This window comes from Plectropomus leopardus, chromosome 16, assembly GCF_008729295.1.
Source record: "Plectropomus leopardus isolate mb chromosome 16, YSFRI_Pleo_2.0, whole genome shotgun sequence".
In the NCBI taxonomy this organism is placed as follows: Eukaryota; Metazoa; Chordata; class Actinopteri; order Perciformes; family Serranidae; genus Plectropomus; species Plectropomus leopardus.
This window is the reverse complement of record NC_056478.1, coordinates 18,219,253-18,240,566: the sequence shown is the minus strand read 5'-3', so window position 1 is coordinate 18,240,566 and position 21,314 is coordinate 18,219,253. Positions and strand designations below refer to the sequence as shown.

The 21,314-nt window shown below is 36.9% G+C and overlaps 2 protein-coding genes across 3 annotated transcripts; both read right to left on the bottom strand.

Annotated features, from left to right (window-relative positions):
- Positions 1 to 1,763: 1,763 nt before the first annotated feature.
- On the bottom strand, positions 1,764 to 13,792 carry rars2 (arginyl-tRNA synthetase 2, mitochondrial). The gene is made up of 20 exons (XM_042503600.1): positions 13,680 to 13,792; positions 13,430 to 13,503; positions 13,247 to 13,349; positions 12,284 to 12,367; positions 12,101 to 12,201; positions 11,956 to 12,011; positions 11,238 to 11,321; positions 11,064 to 11,140; positions 10,740 to 10,898; positions 10,532 to 10,638; positions 8,826 to 8,921; positions 8,632 to 8,692; positions 7,223 to 7,299; positions 5,543 to 5,667; positions 4,782 to 4,849; positions 4,531 to 4,640; positions 3,899 to 3,994; positions 3,683 to 3,757; positions 3,461 to 3,524; positions 1,764 to 2,283 (listed from the first exon to the last, which is right to left on the bottom strand). The coding sequence occupies exons 1-20, from the start codon at positions 13,713 to 13,715 to the stop codon at positions 2,197 to 2,199; spliced, it is 1,740 nt and encodes a 579-aa protein (XP_042359534.1). The 5' UTR covers positions 13,716 to 13,792; the 3' UTR covers positions 1,764 to 2,196.
- A 2,266-nt stretch (positions 13,793 to 16,058) lies between these two features.
- On the bottom strand, positions 16,059 to 21,180 carry akirin2 (akirin 2). 2 transcript variants are annotated; one of them, XM_042503820.1, is made up of 5 exons: positions 20,669 to 21,180; positions 19,445 to 19,600; positions 18,463 to 18,612; positions 18,294 to 18,365; positions 16,059 to 16,704 (listed from the first exon to the last, which is right to left on the bottom strand). In XM_042503820.1, the coding sequence occupies exons 1-5, from the start codon at positions 20,838 to 20,840 to the stop codon at positions 16,694 to 16,696; spliced, it is 561 nt and encodes a 186-aa protein (XP_042359754.1). In that variant the 5' UTR covers positions 20,841 to 21,180; the 3' UTR covers positions 16,059 to 16,693. The 2 variants fall into 2 exon arrangements, with proteins under 2 accessions (XP_042359754.1, XP_042359755.1); XM_042503821.1 differs by having other exon boundaries at positions 19,466 to 19,600.
- Positions 21,181 to 21,314: the final 134 nt, after the last annotated feature.

The following is a 21,314-nucleotide window of genomic DNA, read 5'->3' as shown; positions in this document are numbered from 1 at the left end:
AACCATAACTTAGCAACTGTAACCAGGCAGGACAGGCCTGTCAAGCTCTGGATTCCTCCACATGCCAAAGTGCTGTGCATAGGGCTGTCATTAAAGCAATAATCAACATTTAAAGAATTTAGAGGGAAAGGAATCGATTGAAACTGTGTTCACCTGCTTTAAAATAAGTTGGACTAATTTATTCCTTTACTTAATGTCCTCTACATTACTCAGCTGGTGAGGATGCTGATTTTCTGCCTTGGAAATGCAGCGTTAGTCTTACTCTTCTACTACAATATCATTTACACTCAGTTGCCAGTTTTGGGTACATCCAGCCAAAACCAGGGACAGTTCAGAAATGAGGCGGCACACTTTAGGGTTATTTCTTGTATCTGTGTTACGGGGGTTTTGCCAAATTGCGGACATGTACAGCCTCTGTTCTTCTTTGAGTTGGCTGTTTGATGCTACTAGCTGCTTTTTAAATCTCCTGCAGTGGGTCGCACACATATCAAAATGTCACATCCGTCCTGCCTGTGAACCCGTCTTGCTTGCTGTCCTTTTTACACATAAACAGTTTTGGCGCTTTTACTACCTCCCATGGCAGCTTAAAGACGAGACAACTCTGTCACCCCACATCATTATCGTGTCTTTTCTACAGAACGGTGAGGCGGCTAAACGGCGAGGTATTCCCACCTTGAACAGGCAGCGTAAAAGGGCTATAGATTTGCAAAACTCTTGCAAGCCACTTTAACGTATTCTTGTTTGGTTGTTAAGCTCTGGTTAGGTTTATGCACAAAAAGCACTCAATAATGCTTTAGGTTAAAATGGTGATGATACATGACAAATGAAATCTTGCAAGAGTTTTCACAAATCCGTGGTCACCACGAGAACCAATCACAGGGCCTGAGTCAACGTGAGTGCAAATTATGACCAATTCTTTCACCTCAGTCACTTAAGTGAGTATTGGACCAGACCAGACTTTTTACAATACACATTCTGAACATTTTGGCACAAATATTGTATTTTTCAGACCAGCAAATTAGGAGAAAAATTACTTTTTAGCAACCTGTCTGTCTAAGCAACTGACCCCCATGAGACACGGCAACAGCTGATATTATCTAGCACTTAATTTGATATCTGATGCTTAGCAAGCAGATAAATATGAGCAGCAAAATGAGGAGAAAACATTTACAGTCTTACAGGGTATCAAAGTCATTGATCAGAAAATAAGGTTGGTATTAATTGTCTTTAACCAGTCTTTCAAAAGGTTTAAAAATGCTAAAACATGGGAAATAGGATTATATGAAGTTTTTTTTCTAAAGTTAATTGTAAAATCTCAAAGTAATTAGTAAAATCCTTTAATTAGTAAAATCCTTTATATATATATATATATTATATATATATATATAAATTTATTGAATTCCCCTCAAAATAATGGCATCAAAATGTTCATATTTTTTTAATTTTACAATAAATATTTGGGTAAAATTGTCGCTATCTATAATTATTAATGTTGATTGATGTTTTTTTTTTACTAAACGAGATGGGGTAATGCCAGTTAGAGAGGAACACGCCCACTAAGGAGACATTAAGTGTAAGTCCTTTCTTACCACAGGCGCAGCTTGTAATGCGTCGTCTTTTGTTACAGCACATCTTTGCCCAAACTAATGCTGATACAATCTGCATGAAATCATATCCTAATGAAGGTTACAGTATGCAGTTTTTGTTGATTTGAAGCTGTTTTTACCCCAGCTTTTAATCATATTTCTCCCTAAGCTTAGACATCAATATTTTGTTTTGTTCTAGTTGTAAAGTTAAAGTGAGACGCTACATCGGTTTCTGGGTGAAAGTTAGCTGAACCAGTTCAACCAGTCCAACCATACTCATGTGCTTGGCATCATCACCAGTTATCCAACTGCATTAAGGTAAGTTGTGAGTATAATAGCAGTTGAGTTACATCACTCAGCTCTGGGCTGACATGTCAACAATAGTTAAAAGAAAAAAACAAGTGACTCACGGCGGATTAACTTGCTTTGTTGACAATCTGAATGAGTGAAAAATGCCTAAAACAGTAGCAGGAAATGTCTTCAGTTAAGGAAGATGATTGTATTTTGAAATTGTATGGCTTTTTATTTATATGATAATTTACCCACGGCAGTATGGTACCTACAGTAGTTAAATAAATACTGATGAAGAAGTTACAAACTTTGGGGAGTTTCACATTTTATCAACCGGTGTGATTCCCAGGATCCTCATCCCGTTGGCCAGGACTGAGCAGGCTCCGCTGAACAGTCGTAACCTTGCCTGTTGACATTTAGCAAATTAGATCATTTTTATGATAAATTAAATATATATATAATTTTGTAATTAAGAACATTTTCATTTCATTTGTTTAAGAAACAGGCAAGCACTGATGTTAGCTAAATGCAAGAAAATTTTGTATTTGGTGTTCAGGCTGTTTTGTGGTCAGCGGTAATGTATTATGTGGCAAACAATGGGCTGAATTATTAAAAGTTTTATATAGACATCAGGATCTACTAAACTAACAATATTAATAACATTATTGGCAATGCATTAAATTGTAAAAACATCTGCAAACAAAACTGTTGCCAGGAAATGTATTCAGCTGCTGCTAATTAACATTCGTTCAATGTGCTGACATAAACTACAACACTAAAATCTCGGCTGTTTGTCGTGTTAATGTTTTCTCTGCGTGCCAATGTGTGAACTAATATATACTCAGCTAAAAGTGGCTTCCATGAGAAATTCTTTATCATTTGATTATTTTCTTTTAAAAATAAGTTTGTTATTATGCTTGGTACAAAGCCGTTGGGCATCCCTGTGTGCCCTGCAGTTTACATGAAGCATAAAGCTTAAAGCTAGCATAGCATCAGCTCACAAAGCTAAATAACACAGCAGCACAGCTAACATCAGACCATATGACCGGCTGGCATCATGCCCATCAACAGCGGCAAGAGTCAGGCATCAGTTTTTAGCCTTGTGCCCCTTGAAATGTACTGTAGCCTGTTACTGTGATGCTTGTATGGTGAACGTGGCATTAGACACAAAACATTAGAAAACAGGGTCCCGCTTGTAAAATACTGAAGTTACCATTTAAGTGAGAAATTGTGTAATTTATCAGTTTAATTCACTCAGGATCCTTGGAAAATACAACTTCACTGGTTCTGGTATAACAGGTAACTTATGGTGACAAGTTTTACCGAAGATTATATAATTGCAGTTTAACTGACATTTCTGAGTGCATTTGCTTGCTGGATGACTTACAGTAACAACAATCGCCTAGTTTTTGCCACAAAGTAAGAGTTGTTAGGGGCAACCGGTATGTCTTATATATTTATTATTTAAGCTAATGTCTTTTAGGTGGTACGGATTTACTGATTGTATGATGCATGATCGCACATTTAAAATGAGAAACCCATGGATATGCACCAAAGTAGCTGATAAGTGATTTCCTTCCTACCTGTGCAACATCCTGAGGGCTTCCTTTCACCGGCAGCTCTTTATGTGCCGAGGCGATCAGGTGGCTGGAGAAGATCAAAGAGGAAAAACATTAGTACACCTACATACACTGTTTACTTACTGTGTTTACAAAGACCTTGTAATGAAATGAGCCAGTTAAACATTGAGCAGCCTAAGTTCCCATGTGGAGACCAACCCCTCTGGACTAACATCCTGTTCTTACCACAGCTTCAATAGAAAGTTTAGGAGGTGTTTGGGCTGCAGATCCTGGGCCGACTGGTACAATACCTCATCGTAGCTACAAAGAGAACAATGAGCGCTTTAATGTGGAGCTAGTGTTGATACAACACGTGCAGACTGTGACAACTTGTTTTAATGTTTGCATGACAATAAAAATAAGATTTACGGGATACCGTTTTTTAAAATTTGGTTTGCTCACCGAAGGAGGTGCTGCAGGATGGTTATACTCGTCTGCTCGAGCAGGAGAGACGGATCAGACACAGCTGCATCCACACCCTCATTCATCCTTATCAAACTGCAGTAACAACACCACAATAAACAGTGTGATGAAGCAACTTTATAAGCCAGCTCTCTTTTCCTCTGTGCTCACCAAAATCTAATTGAACATTACCTCCAATAAAAAAAAGTACATTAAGTGATTAGTCGATAAAAAGAAAATGAAATCAACAGCAATACAAAGCATAAAGCAAAAACACCAAATTTGAGGATCTTCAAGTCAACTGATATCCTTGAATCTGGGAAATTAACATTTACAGACTACAAATTGATAAAGAAATGTTAGATGAAAGGGTGTGCTCTGGTTGGAACTTCTTGCTGTATAATCAGTTAATCTTGCCTGATATCAGACAGACCTGTCAACTTGTTTTCCAGAATCAATCAGCTCTGACTCAAAGGTCTGAACCAGGACCATGGTTAATCATAAAAACAGCTGTTTATTGCAACAATGCTGTAATGGAATTACAAAGATTCACATGACTAAATCACCCAAATTGCAGAGTGACAGCAGAACACAGCAGATGTGGTTGTTTTCAGCAACTGATGAATACAAACCTGCAGAGTCGAGCGTGTGTGTACTGAAGGAAAACTCCTGTGTCTCCTTGAGCCTGCAACATCCTGTCCCAGTCAAATGTGTAGTCTGACTGCAGGGGACCTTTAAAGTCCTGAAACAATGTAAAAAAACATTCAACGAAACAGAAAATCAAACTTATCACATATGTGCAGTAAAATCAGGAAATAAAAGTGGTAATAGTTTGAAATTGAAGACTAGGGTGCAGAGGCAAAGTTTAAAACTGTAACATCACCTGGACTATTAGTGCACTGATCCCCACTTTTTGTGCTGTGTCCTCTGGGTCGTCCATTTCCTTTGTGGCTGTGGAAAGTCCCCAAACACAGGTTTAGTATTCCCACATGGGGAAGTTTTCATAATTTTCTTTTCACATTTTAGTAATTTATTGGAATTTGTGGAACATTTCTAGCCAAGTTGGTCTTATTTTCCCATGTTAAATCAAACCAATTTGTACAGGTATCAAAATGTCAAATAGCTTGTGAAAAGGTGTATGAAAATGTTAATCCAGCTTTCTTAACAGCACACTCAAAAATATGTTTTTTGAAATGCATAATGACGACTGACAATTTTTCAGTGAGAATGCACTACACAGTGTGAGTCGATAGTAAAGATTCCCTACTACCAATAAAAGAAATGCTGCCCTGGAATAAAAGAGCAACTATACTATTGTGTGATGCAATCAGATAATCCCACTTGATGCCGTTAAGCGCACTGTGTCCGAGTAACACTGTAAAATGCCGTGTGGAGGTTGGTAAAGCCAGCCAGTGCTCACAGTAATGGCTCCATCATCATATGAGGTAATTATACAAATGTGTCAAATGACTCATGCACCACCTTTTAAAGCAAAAGCTGATTTAACTTCAACCATATTTACACTTTTTGCATATGAATTGCATGGGGAAATATTAATATGAAAACATGCAAATAGACAAATAGACCTTTGGCACGGTGTCATGTAAGCTCTGTGTTGCCTAATTAAAGTGTGACAGGCTTTACTTTTTGCTTGGCTCATGTTGTGGAGCATCCTGGCACGAGCTTCATCTAGCACGTCCTCAAGAAACACCACCTCACCGCTCCGGGTCTTCATCCCCCGCACCCGGCCGAACGGCACATGCTGACACCTGTAAACAGTGGTGGAATACACATTGTTTATGTAAAGTAGGTCTACATTAAGACCTACATTATTGTAGTTTTTTTTTTATTATCTCAGGTAAAAATGCATGAATATAATCAGCAAAATGTACACAGAAGTATCAAAAGTAACACTTGTTATTATATATATGGCTTTTTTAAAGTATGATATATTATTAATATGATATAGTTATTTTTTTGTTATGCATTGACAAGTAAGCAGCAATTTAATGTTAAAGGTTTTATAGGTGGAGTTAATAAAAGTACTTCATAGTCTGTTGGGTGTTTTGTAGGGGTGAGAATCATCAGGGGCCCCGCAATACGATGTTAACACGATACATAAGTCACAATACAATATTAATGCCATTATAAACATTGTGGAAGTATTGTGATAACATGTATGACAATTTATTACCTTATGATAAAGCTGTCAGTCTGTTAATTTCACTCCAGTTATTTTTATTGTAGCAAAATGTTTTTAGTGGACTGAAAAAGCAACTGATTTTATTTTTCTAGAAGGCTAGCCAAAGTTCAATTTGGTTAAACATTTTTTTAAATACTTGGCATCCATGTATCTGTAAAATATTGCCTTGCCATATTCAACATAATTGAAAGTTTTAGTAGTAATAGTGGTTTAATGATTATTAATCATTTCTGAAAGCAATTTTAATACTTTAAAATACAGGTTGCCAACAGTATGTTTGAAAGAAAGTGGTTACATTAACAGTAACTAACACCTGTAGCAGTCAGAGAAATGCAGCTGAGTAAAGACTATAATATTTACCTCTGTTATGTAGTGGAGAAGAGGTATAAAGTAGTATAAAATGTACATAAACATATATAAAATGTGTATGAAATACTCATTTAAACAGCAACACTTCACATGAGACAAAAGCAATCTAGTGCGAATCTGTTTCTGATTTTAACAGCTGTCTGTGAGGAATGTGGTGCTGATTGCGTAACATATTGCTAAATCCAACTCTTTAAAAATTTGGTTACAATAATAAAGACAGTGAAACTGCTCTTCTCAGCAGAGCGAGTTTTCATATTATTCCAGATAAGAATATATGTTTTATTTTAATGACTCTGTCTATTGGTTACCAGTTAACTTCAGGACTGATTTTAAATTATAACCTGAGATCCTCAAACTTTCCCTCGCTGGTCATCCCTGGATCAAGGCTGGTAACCAAGGATTTTGTCATTTTCTGCTTGAGAAGATAAGGCTTGCTCGCACATTACCTGTTAAAAAGTTATTGCTTAAAAAGTATTGTTTTATAGGAAAGCATTTCTTTTGACTTGTTACTTTTGTGTTTTACTTCCTTTTCTTCTGTTTTTGCCTCTTTGCACACAATTTTCCTTTCCTTACCTTTTTAATTATTGTTGCTGTAGTTTTATTGTTTTATTTGCATGCACTTTGTAAAGCACTTTGTGACCTTGTTTAATTAAGAGCTATAGAAATAAACCACAAAAATCTTACAAAAAACAGCTTTGATTTAACTGGTCTATGTTACGTGGAAGATTGTGTTCAGGTGTTTCACCGCTAACCTGTCGGCCCAGGAGTGTCCCATAGCGAGCAGGATGTGGAACAACTGGTGGAAGTGATTCGCTTGACTCGAATCTGTCTTAAAAAGAAGAATAAATACAGATGCAGCAAACTGATAAATAAGCAGGTATGGGTAGAGCTAAAAAGGGAACAACAACGTGATCTAAACTTTTATTAACTGCTTCTGTATTCACACATAAACGGAGAACAGAAGGTGTAAATCAAACTGACAGGTCTCACATCGCCAAAGATTCAAATGATTTTCAGACTGCAGATGAACAAATATTAACAGATCCATTTTGCATTATTGTGCTTGGCATGTTTTGCATGCCAAGCTGCTGTCAACAAAAACAGGCAGTGCTTTAGTGGTTAAAAAAATTTAGATAATGCCACCTCATTTTGGCAAATTACATTTACAATTAATCACAGGACTTAATTCAGTATGAAGCTTTAATCAGAGCATAATGGACATTACATATGGTAATCAAAACAATATTTAAATTAATGAGGAGGGCTGCAACTAACAATTATTTTCATCATCTATTAAGTGTCACTCATTTTCTCAATTAATTGATCAGTCGTTTCATGTATAAAATGACCAGAAAATGGTGAAAAAGCCCATTGCAATTTACTAAAGCCCAAGATTAAAATCTTAATGTGTGCTGTTTTCAAGTCTAAAATCCAAACAAATACATATATTCTAAATATACTGTCCCAGAAAAAAATGCAATAAATGATATTATTGTTATTTTCAGACCAATTTATGCCACCAATATAACAAAATAGCATAATAATGCAAGTACTTGTACTAGTAGTAGTAGTAGTTTATGCTTAGGCGCTACACCCAAGCCATATAATGGTTGGGAAAACCCCGTTCTTTATTCTGGTATCCTGTTGCGAAATTGTTTGTGACTTTCTTATGTTAAGAAACGCATAAAAACACAAAGGCAATAATGTATGATTTATGGACATGACTTCAAAAATGTTTGCTGACCTCAATAAGTCAATAACATCATTGTGGCAGGCCTACACAAAATTTAGAGCCTAAAATTTGGGAATGTTTGTTTGTGATATTTTAATGAAAAATAACTCATCAATAAGTTATCAAAACAGTTGATAAATTTTCTGTCAATTGTTTTGTCTCTATAAATGAGTATAAAAGACTCCAATGTTGATAATAATATTGATATTGATGATAATAATTTCAGCTCCATCATTAAATTGCATCATGTACTTATCACTTATGACTGTAAATAAAAATACTATTTCCACATCTTTGTAGCTCACACTGTAGATTAATGTATCTTGTGAAGTTAGCAAAACTGTTTCATCATTTCTTTCTTTTAAGGACAACAACCTGACAATTAAAAAAAGGAAACATACTGAGCTCAAGTGCATCAGCTTTTCTTACCACATAAATCATCTCATCAAAATTGTATTTTTCTTTTCGGTCAATTGCTGCAGCAAGATCTCTGAAATGAAGAAAAAGGAAAAATGAGCCAATATCTGCCACTTCCACACTCATCTATCATTTAAAAAATCTCATGGCTGTACAAGTCAATATTTTCCTGAAGATTTTAAATGATCATCTCTCCTGGCTCTGACCTGGTGATGTAGAGAGTCGTGCCGTCACTGCGCAGCACGGTGCAGACGCTGCTCATGTCTCCAGCGGGGGAGAGATCCACTACACCTGTTCCCTTCCTGTGAACACAACAGGCCCATGTGAGCTAAGGGTTAGCTGTCAGTGTCAGTTTAAAAGAGCCATCATTTAATTATTTTTATGCAAATGAAAATCCTAAAAAGTCCTTCTGTCTTGTCTTTGAAGAAACTTTGTTTTTGTTTGGTTTCTGTCTTAGTATATATAAAGCCCCATGTAAAAAAAACTGAGATATGGTTATTATTGTGTATGAAATGTTTTTGAATTTGATTTAGGCTATAAAAAACAAAAACAAAAGTAGTGAAAGGGTTACCTAATAGAATATAATACTTAAAAGGAGGAGGTTGATTCCAATCTAAACATACTGCATGTGCTGAGCAGTTACAGTGTAAAAATGAATGTGTCAGTGCTCTCTGGTGGACAAACTGTGTAATGGCAAAATAGCTTCTAATTTACCTCATACATATCTTTGGTATCTCTGTAATACAACACATACGCCATCAAAAACAAGGAAAATGATACATCTGAGATAAGATTAAATCAACTTTCATCACAAAAGATGAGTTGTGGAACAAAGTAATACAAATTCCTGAATCAAAAAGGATCAGAAACAAGAAAAATCTTATATTAATTGCCCCCTTTTAAAAATAAATAAATTAATAATATATACAAAAACAGTCTGCCAGTTGAGGCAGGACCAAGTTATCGTTTTGCAGTCACAACTAAGCCTCAAGTCTTTGAACTCAAGTGTCAATACCAAAAACATGTCTCAATGCGCTCTTCATCAGCTGTAAAGCCAATATAACATTAGAGTAATTATGTACTCATTTTACAAAAATCATCAAAATTTGTGTTCATTTTTTCAAAACAAGTTTGCTGGCATTTGTTGTGTCTCCATTTGTAGTTTTTTCACACGTTTTGCATACAAAGTCTTTTGTTTTTTGTTGACCACCAGGTAGTTTTTATACAAAACTAAATTATTTTATCTTTTTTTTTCCATCTGGCTGGTTCTCTCTGGCAGCTTGAAAGGATGTTGTCAGATTGGTTCAAACAAAGTGGATCTGGTGAATGAAGAGTCAGCTAATTAACAGTGTTAATAGTTGACTCAGGAAATTAATTTTGATCCCTGTTATAGAAATAACATACTTTTTTTAATTTAACTTTTTAATCTTTCTCAGAGTCTAAGTCAAGTTGCAAGTCCAGTCTTAAGTCATCAAATTTGTGACTCGAATCTGCATCTTCGAGAAAACAGTGAAACATCCACTTTGTAAGCTGGAGACATTGTCTTCAAAAGTTATGTTTCATCCAACCAACAGTCCAAACATCTAAAACTATTCAGTTTGTTATCATGTATTCTCACATTTAAAAAGCATGAAACCAGCAAAGTTTTGGGCTTTTTATTGCCGAAATAAAATACTGAATTATTTTTTCATTATCAAAATAGTTGCCAATGAATTTTCTGTTGACTGACTAATTGAATAGTAACTTATAATGCCTAACTGATCATTGCAGCTGTTGTTCATACAGTCCAGTTATCTGATCAGTTGGACTTTAGTTGCCAACCAGCAAATAAACCAACTGGAAGCAGGAAGCTGACCCTCACACGTGTTTACTCAGAGTACCATTTACTGATTAAACACACGCTGTCACATACTCAGAGGTTTTCAACAGGCCTTGGCTCCGCAGCTGCTGCACCGCCTCCTGGGCTTGATCTTGGTGGAAAGACTCCCCGGAGTAAACATCAAAATGGATCCCTAACCGCTGTAAAGATTTGAAATGATACAGTTTATAATATTCATATTTTCTTTAGATTATATTTCAGAGTTTGGTGTCAGTTTGTTATTCAGTTCAGCTGGCTGTACCTTGTAAACTTGTTGATACTCGTTCACTGTGATCTGTCTGAACTGTTGCCATAACGACACAGCCTCGCTCTCATGCTGCTCCAGCTGTCTAAAGAAGTCTCTGGCAGCTTGTCTCATGTCCTCACTGTGCTCAGCTTCTTTGTTTACTTGAACATAAACCTGTAAAACAAAAACAACAAAATACAGCCAAAATCAGCACGGTGATGTTGAAAAAAAGAAAAAGCATTAAAAGAATAGCTCAGATGTTATGAGGTGGGTTGTATGAGGTACTTTTCCATGGACAGTAGTACAGACTACATATGTCTGTCATATAACATAACTCACCTCAAACAAATGCTGTAACGGATTCTGTTTTAGTTTCTCTCGACATCCAAACTGGCCAAAACCAGCTCCCAGCAAACCTGAAGCAAAATACTGGTTTTGTCAACAAAATGATCTGAAAGTGGAGCATTTGTGACTTTAAGCACTAGTAAAATATTCTGCACGTTATTTACTTACCAAACTGCATACCCCAGTCTCCGAGGTAGTTCATTCGAATGACACTGTTTCCAAGGGACTGCTTTAAGTTCGCAATGAAGTTACCTGCAGATGGAGATGTTTCTTAGTTCAGCTTACCTTCTTTACATTCAACTTAGTATTAGTATTATTGTTATTGTAATTTTTATTATTATATTGATAATAATAATTTAAAAATAATAATGACTTTATTAAGGACACAGAAAAAGGTCCATAGCATAACAAATAAAAACTGACAACAGTCTACGTACAAAAAATACAATAGAAGCAATACAATTAAAAAACAGTAAATACACAACACTAAATTATGCAAGTTCATATAAAAAAGACCAAACTCAAGAACCCACAACAAACTGGAGCACCAGAGGCTCCACAAACCCTCGTGAGCTGAGCTCAAGGTTGGTTAAAGTCTGAATATTACAATTTTCTAAAACAGAGAGCCTGCATGTTACATGGATACATAAGATTTTGTATTATGGCAGAGCAGATAGGCATTGATATTTGAGGGTTTAGAAAAAAAAACAGATAAAGAATTTATTTCTGGTCATTTATCAGCTGACATATACGCAGATAGATAGATTTGCAATGAGCTAATATCAGCTGATACACTGGCCTGGCTGACCTCTCTAATTTACAGTGCAGTTTACATACACGTTAATCATATCCATTTTTGCTTCAGTTACAGAATACATTGACTCACCAATAATTGTAGATCTTAAGTGTCCGGCATGGAATTTTTTGGCAATATTTGGAGAGCTGCAACATAAAAATACATTAATTCTGTCTGATGACAATCTATAAGGTGAAGACACTGCATGTAGTTTTAATTTGATGCTAAAACACACCTGTATTCAACTAATGTTGTTCCTCTCTTCAGAGTATTTAAAAGTTCACTATTTAATCCAAATTTCTCATCCTCCTCTTTTCCAAACGGCTCCAACATTTTCTAAAACGGATGAAGTAAAACAGATTATAATAACACTGGAAGTCTGATCGCCACGGTGGAAAATAAAATGAACCTGACAAACCTGGACGAGAAGTTCGCGATTCACTTTAAAGTTGATCACTCCATTTCCAGCAGATATGTCCTCCACCACACTGTCCTGTTTCAACTGAAGAATACAAAGTAGATTGTAAGGAAGATGCAAGGTCCCACATCTTTTTGAGTTCAGCGTTATATTAAAAAATAGAACAGACTCAGAGTGCATCTAAAAAAAAATAAATACATAAATCATAAAGATATATTTATTTACTTTGTGATTTTGGAGAAATGGCAAGGAAAATCAGTTTACACATTTCATCCACATGGAAACTCAATGTTTCCTTACTCTACACTGCTGACTTTTTTTTTTTTCTTTATTTATTCAGATACTGTTCCGCACTTTACACAAGTATATATGTATATATGTACAGTCTCTTAGTTTTTAGTTGTTTTTTTTTTTTTGTTGTTGTTTTTAAAGCATATTCCTTTATATTGTATTAATAATGTGTGCTCTTTATTCTCTTGTTCTTACTGCATGGCGCTGCTACACTCCAATTTCTGAGTTTTTGAGATCAATAAAGTATATCTATCAATAAAGTATATTCTATCTATCTATCTATCTATCTATCTATCAGAAACCAGTCATTGACTTCAGGCTTGATTAGGACCACCTGTGTCCTGTTAGTCAGACTGAAGCTGCCAATTGAGTATTTTTGCTCTCTCTATATATAAATTTTTATATTTAACATTGTTACAGAAAAAACATAGTAAAACAAAGGCATTTTCTCTCATTTTCATTTTTTGTGCACTTTGTTTTTCGCTTATTTTCAGCTAATCTCTTTGCTATTTTTTAAATTAGTTTTTTACTACTCTTTTGGTCATGTCAAGTTGCTTGTTGCCTTCTCCCAGTGTTGCTGAAAAAATGAAACCAATTTTGTCAGGTTCTTAAGGGTTAGTTTGTTAGGTCTGCTGTAACCTTCATACGTGCTTCCTCCAAAAACAATCTTACCCTTTTGACCAAGTCTTCTGTCTGCAGCTGAATGTCACCACTGGATGGTAAAATCCCTCTGACCCGTAATGTGCTGATGTACAATTTAAAGTCAGCAGTCTGCCTGAGGAGCAAAAGTTCAGACAGACTGATGTAGAGACCGTGACTCACACAAAGACAGAGTCAATGTTAAACACACTTAACTGTTTCTTTAAAACTGGAACAGCTGACAGAGCTGGTATGAAGAAGTCCTCAGACTGCTGCAGCGTCCGGGCCAGCTAAAACACACACACAAGTAAAAGATTTTGGATAAAAACAGCAGCTGAGGTCATGTCAAAGAGCACAGGTAGCAGCTGTTTGCAGTCCTGCCTCCTTCTAGCTGCGACTCGCTGCAGGGTCAAAGCATGCTGCGAAGTTAGCATTAGCATACACTGTTATCTTTCGGCTTCATTACCTTTGCTGCTATTCTTCTCCTGAAGAAACACGCCATGTTTCACAAACATGCAAGCACAAAACAGTGACGATAAACCTGCAGCAGCACTGGAAACACAACCGCCAAATGTTGTTTCGCATTGCTACTCTACTTCCTCCCCGCCACTTCCTGACAGGAAGTTCCTGCCAGCTCGTCCAATCACAGGCGTCGTAAGCCACGTCATCAACTTGATAAGGTTCGTTTGATTATGTTCTCCGTTGCTCCCGGCAGTGTGAGCATTGCCACCGGTCACCTGATCAGCTGAAAAGGTTTCAAACTTTAAATATTGTCTACGTTAACCCTTTCAAACGTTGGTGAATTGGCTTGATTTCTTTACAAAAAACACAGAAAAAGGGCAATAGGCCGCTTAACAAGAATTAACCAAAAACAAGCGACAATTAGCTCAAGTTTAAATACCTGAAAATTAACAGAAGAAAAAGAGAGTAATAACAACAAAAACAGGAAAAAAGTGCTAAAATATGTATATATTTTTTTTTAAACCAAAAGCAAATATTTAAAAAAAAATATGTTTTCTGTAATAATTATATATTATGTATACATATACATAATTATGTATATTATTACAAGAAATATAGGGGTTTTATACATACACACACACACACACATATATATATATATATATATATATTCCAGTTATTTGATAATGTTTGGATTCATTTTCTCTCTCTCATTTTTAAGTAAGGGTTTAGCTAAGGTCACTTTCGTGTCACCTTTTATAAATTTTTGCAATTTGCAAAAAAAATCATACCAAGTTGCTGATTTCTTTTTTTTTTTTTTTTTTTTCAAAAGTATGGGGAAAAGGCAATTTTTTTTTCTACCCCTGAAAGATTGAAATGCTTGAGAAAGGCGTTTGAACGCAGCACAAGAAAACTGATGTCAATCCAGGTTTCAAAGGGTTCATATTCACGAATACATAAGTGACTGGTATATTCTGAAAAAAATATTCTTAATTATTATTTATTAAGGGGTAAACAACTAAAACACACTAGCACCGCCTCATCAAGTACGGTTTGATTTAATTATGTGGTGTTTCCTTGGCAACATAAAGTTTTATTATATGTTGCTAAACTCTAATTGTGGAACATTTCATTTGAACTCTTCTGAAGATTTTTAAGTCTGGGGGAAAAACAGTAAAAATAAATATAATTTCTATTAGAGGGCATGCTTTTTATAATAAATAAAATCTAGGCCAATAAAACTATTTTTAAAGCTCACCCTATTATACAGCTTCTGCCCTGTGCATGTTGCCAGCAGACAAAAAATAAGGTAATGAGGATATCAATTTATCTTAAACTAAACTCAAAATGTAATACAGTTATCATTTTCACTATTTTGAGCTGAGTTCCTTTATTTTTCCAGGTCTGCTGCAATCGAGGTGTTGAAGCTCGCCCACAGTATGACGAGAATTTCTTTTAGATGGATTCTAAAACCATGACGGTGTTATAAGTTTAGCTCCTGTATCAGAAGGACCTGATGATGGTTTTCAGGTAAAACTGAAAGCCTGAGATGACAATAACAGTCTGCTATCAGTGAATTACATATTTTCTAAATGCCCACCTATTTTGGTCATTTTTCCCCCAAAATATTAAATGGGTTAATTTTCCTAATATTGACACCTCTATTTTGCAGCCTGTTCCACTGCAAAGTCAAAAGCCCAGCTGAAAACTGTAGCCTGGAGCTTTAAAAAAAATCTATTTGTTTTCTGCAGAGAACTAGAATTACAGCCTTGTGTTTGTGTAACTTGGCAAAACAAGTCAAGTTGCAGATAATTTACATCACGTCTGTGGGTGGGTGTGCCATTCAAATCTCCAACTAGACATTCTTTTTTTTTCTTTTTATTAAGTTTATTTGAATCATGAACAATGTACAGAATAACATTAGTCTGAGAAGAGATAAGACGCTTTGAACCAGATTTAGTTTACTAGCTAATTTCCATCTGTAGTCCTTGGGCATAATTGTGTTATACTTAGTGTACTCATTCTTGAGTTATGGCCAAAAACATGATTTGTGAAGTTACAGTGACCTTTGACCACAAAATGTGCCAAATTTGAAGAGAATCCCTCAAGGTGTTTTTGAGGTATCACATTCACGAGACTCAGACAGACAACCGAGAGACATAATGCAACAAAGCTATCATGACGCAGAGGTTTAAAAATAATCCCACTGATTATTGTTGATGGTTTATGAACACATACTTTGCTGCTGTTGTCTTAATTTCCCTCGCCGTCATGGCGCTGTTCAGGTAGTATGTAGAAAATATGAAAGCCTTTGAGACTCATGTGATACTTCAAAAGACGGTGTGCTGACTCACGTGGAGAAAAACCATGACAAACCGCGACATTTGTGTAAACACTTTATTTGTTCGCTTTTCTTGAATCAAAGCCCCTTTATACCTACAGCAAATAAAATCATGATATTTTGGTACAATGAACAAAAGTCAAGCAAAAAAAAAAAATTTTAAAAATACAGTGTATACAAATGTAATAGCAGTAACTGCCAGTACAAGTTAAAACAATGTTGAAAAAAGCCAAGATGCCTGTTCCTGGAGTCCAGTCTGAAGGCGGTCTTGGTTTGTCCACTCGTCAAAGTTCAATCCCTTTTTCAAAATGTACATATAGAGAAGCTGCACAGTTATCATCCCCTCTGTGAAATAACTAAAAATTTACAAAAACAAAATGAAATCAAAAAAAGGCCAAGTGTGTGGTGGCAGTCAGCCTTTTACGAAGGCATCAGAACAAAGCCAAATAAATATTGACACGGCAGTTGAGAGGCCACTGTCAGAGTCACAGCGAGTCCTTGAACGGATTGGCAGCAGGAAGCCATCCTAACTCTGGTAGACACAGCAAACGTGAACGCCACAAACTGAGTCCACATAGAGGCGATATGGCACAGCTAGGAGAAAAGTCCAACTGGATCCACCGAGTCCCTGGAGTAGCTTGGAGCAAATTATAGTCCTCAACATCAGACGCTGACACTCAGGAAACATCTGCGGAGGACAAACGAGATGAGAAAAGAGCGTGAGGACGCTTCAGTATTAACACATTTCATATCAGGAGATACTGTAGCTGCAGAGTTAATCGCTGTGACTTGTACAGGAGCGTGGACTAACTGTTTTTCTAGATGTCAGGAGTGTTCAGGATAGGGCCGTTGCCATTTTACTTTCACTGCGAAGTGTGTTTCAGTAATCAAAAATCCTGTGTAAGAAACATTTTATTATCACCAAGTCTATTTTTTGTCCTTAATGGTTCAATTGAAATGTTTATTAAAACTGTCTAAATCAAAACTGACTTATACAAGCTGGTAACAAAAAAAAAAACAGGAAAAGTTGGACCCCCAGGATTCACAATAGTGGAGAGGAACAAATACTTGTTTCGTAACAGACTTTAAACACAAAGTGAATGCTGAGCATAAAATAAAGGTTCTCGTTTAAACTGACCAGACACACCAGCATAAGCTGACTGTGGGGCATAATGACACTGACTGATGAGCTGCATACTTACAGCACCCTTCAGAGAATATCGCTTTATTAAGACAGTCAAGTCTCCTCCCCTGCACTGTTAGGACGCCGCCACACATGAGCCAAAATAACATGGGCAAATATTTGCCTCCCGTTCACTTTCAGTCAGTGTGAGCTAAGGGGTGAATAAAACATTCCCTTCAGATGGCTGAGCAAATTATTACACTCTCATCATGGGGAGTTCAACTTTGGTGATCGTTCACCAGCAAAGTTGTAGCATCAACAAATAGCAAAGCATCAACAAATAAAAAGCTCTTTTTTTAAGTTTTCACTGGCAGTGTTTATTACCAGGTATTTTTTTGTAATATCACCTCTTTCAAAGTGAACTTAACCTACGCTCAAAGGTTGAGTTAACATTATAGACCACTGATTAGTCAGAGAAGTCAGGTGCGCGACCTGGGACATCCTGTAACAACCCGCCAGAAAGACTGCACCCGACTCAGAATTTTATTAGTCGATTCAGTTTCTGCTATTCATTCATTCATTCATTGTCGGTAACCACTTGTCCTTGCAGCTGTCATTGGGCGAAAGGCGGGGTACACCCTGGACAGGTCGCCAGACTACGGCAGGGCCGAGATTCTGCTATTCAATGTGAATATTCAACATGAATGTCAAGAGCACTCACTCCGCAGCTGAGTCTGGGGACCAAAACGTCCCCAGAAGCACACTGATTAGTAAAGAAAAGAAAAAAAAACAACAGCTCAACTTGCAGCAATGTCAGTCTGACTGATAACTCTAACATTCAGGGGGCAGCCCTGCCCACCACCTTTATGTAGCAAAGCTAGCATCAAAAGTGACTTTTACGTCATAAAAAGTCATCACTTCATCAATACATCCTTTGACATTCGTGTAAATTGTGTCATAATTAGCATATGAATTCTGGAGTTATGGCCAAAAACATATTTAGTCAGGTCACAGTGACCTTTGACCTCCAAATATAATCAGTTTATACTTGAGTGTAAAAGGACAGCACGGAGGCATAAAAAGATAAACAAAGGGAAGGTTTGGTGCAGACCATTAACGGGCCACAAGTGTTTGGCAATAATAAATATACTCACAGCTGGCAGGCTGCTCTCCAAACCTTCGCATCAGTTGATCATGTGTGAACTTGACAAATGCATCATATTGCTCTGTTGGAGGAATAAACACTTATTATTAGCACAAGACATGGGATTACTGATGACAAATTGTTTCCCATGCCATTTAAAAAAAATAAATAAATCATACCTGCAAGCTTTGTCGTTAGTATCTCGTCATACTCCTCACGGATTTTGTCCTCCCGCTCTTTCAGCAGTCTTTCACAAATCATCCCAACCTGTCTGAGGGAAAATAAAGGCTGCTCTTTTCTGGTGGGAGATGAGGCACCTGAGGATGTACCTGTTAAGACAGCCGACAGCACGCGATTAGTGCAAGATATATGACATTAAACATGGACAGAGCACTGCAACATGGTCAGGTTCAGTGTGTGGCTGATTTAAAGAAAAGAAGAAGAAAAAAATGATGATGATGAAAAAATGACGCCAAAGCGAATGTATATGTCATTCAGTCGTAACCAGGCGTGCCAAATTATATTTTGGAGGAAGAATAGGAATTATTAAGTGGTGATAATTTGGTTGCACTGTCTCATATCAGGCTTGTAACCATGTGCCTTTATCAGCTATTAGTATCAATACAAACATCCTACTCGGGACCTAACGCTGCCCTCTTTTTAAATCTGAAGTTGGAGTTGGGATTGGCTTCATAAAAATTACGACACGTTGAAAAACCAAAATGTTTTAAGCATTACCAGTTCTAGCCAGGTTGGCAATACCAGTCGAGAATAATAAGTTACGCTGTATATTAAGCAAACAAACATGTAGCAACATGTCCAGAAACAGAAGTTGGACAGTACTGTGTGTTCTGCTGTTTGAGCGGGACACAAATTAGACAGAAGTGCTTATAAACAGTGTATCACTGCGGCTTTCCATACTGTTGATGCACAGAGCAGTCATCTTTGATTTAGAGTTCGGGGTTGGTGAGGTTCCTATGACTTTTCGAGCTGCAAATCCGACTTCAAGAGGCGTTTCAGTTGAAATTTCAAACTGAATTGCAAACGCAGTGCACCATAAACCAAGCAGATGACAATAAACTCGTGATCTGGTAAATTGGTGAAATGACAGGTACATAACAGTTGAATTAAGTTGATGGATTTGGTAAAACTAATTAATACCTTGATTAAGATGGTAGCTACCTGGTAGGGCCGATCCACTGTGGACATTCTGCAGGTCCAGAGGACAGCAGCTGTCTGCATGCTGAAAAGCACTGTCGAGGTGTCGTCGTTTCTGCAGACGCTTGTACTCCTGTTTGATGTTGTGTAGAATTTGCTCTGAAAACATAACAACACACAACATTATAGAAGCGACATCTTCATACAGGGGAGCCACACTTCTGCGGAGAGAAACAGGGTTCCCACACATTTTCATAGACACAATTTCAAACCATGACAACTTGAGAGACCATTCACGTTGTATAACACAAACAGAACTGTACAGTATACTTTACTCGCAATGTTAATTCTTGGATGAAAATGAATCCACAGCCCTTTCTAATCTCCAATAACTGCTTATGTTCAAATTCACTTCAAATACTTCAAACTACAAACGCAGTTATATAAACACAATATATCAGTCTGGCATTGGCTTTTAAGCATGAGGGAAGAAAGAAATGATTGTAAGTGTATTCAAAAATAACTTATTTTTGAATATCTGAAAAACAATGCTGCAACACGAGAGTGTGAGCATACACTTTTTGAGCCTTGGAATTGGACATTATCTACAGAAGACTGCTGTAATGATTCATTTCATAACAACAAAATCCCATCACTTTTCCAAAACTTTTAATGATTTTAACTAATTTCATAACTTTTCCAGGCCTGTAAAATGATATTGTGAAATCTGATGATTTTTCCTGGTTATCCAAGCCCGTAGGAGCCTCGGACAAAGCCACGATGGAATTTCATACGTTTGGTTATATCATGTGGCCTTGTTGGTGTATCCAGGTAATTGTCCATCAGTCTATTAATCACACTGGAGCATCACAAACCTTGGCTTCCTGTTATTTCCAAACTCTACTTCCCTGAACCACTGATAACAATTACTTAAAACCAATCACGCATTAAAGAAAACGGCTACAACGCGTGTGCCGAATTTACTACTAAGCCATAACGACTTATGTGACATCGTTAAATCACTTTGTGCTCAACAACAGAGCGTATTAACACCACCACTCATTTAACTCGTCGGATTACCTATGGAGTTTGGTAACAGCCTCACCACAGACACCGGTGCACACGGAGGAAACGCTAATGTGCGAATGCTAATCAGTTTACATTAAAACATGGTTTGACTATACTGAATCTGAGATTACTGAAACATAAAATGTTGATTTAAATTACCTGTGGTGAGTCTGGACGACACTTCCCCAAACGGCGAGGGCTCCATACGCAAGTATTTCTGTGGTGAAGAGACTGGGGACATGATCGGGGCGCACCTCCTTCTTTTAGGTGAAGCCTGGCTCATAAGTGGATCGAAGTCCAGAGTCCTTTTCAGAGTAGCCCCGCAAGCCATCACGTAAAAAAGTGTCTAAAAAACTAGGACAGAGAAGCTAAAATCCCCTGTTATCTGGGAGAGTCGCTGACCTGGGCCCCGGTCTGTACTGCTAATGCTAGCTAACGTTAGCTAGGTCAAACGGCTTCAGCGGTTCCGGGCAGCAGACAAATATGCACTATTTTCGTCTCTCGTTGCTTTCTGCTGATAAATCTCATATAGATTACGTTACTGAATATATTCTTAAGCAATGTGAATAAAATAATGTACCGTAAATTCGATATAAAAACCGATGATAGCAGATTTTGAGGCTCTAGCTCCGAATCCTATCCACAACGGTTTGGGCTAGTTTATCTTTTATTCCGTTTGATTTGATCAACTATGCGCATGCGCAAAGAAGGGGCTCATGCTGGTACTTGTAGTTTTTGTTCCCTATAGCGCCCGTTGTTTTATTTCACCTGAATACTACATTTCCCGAATACATTGAAACTGGCT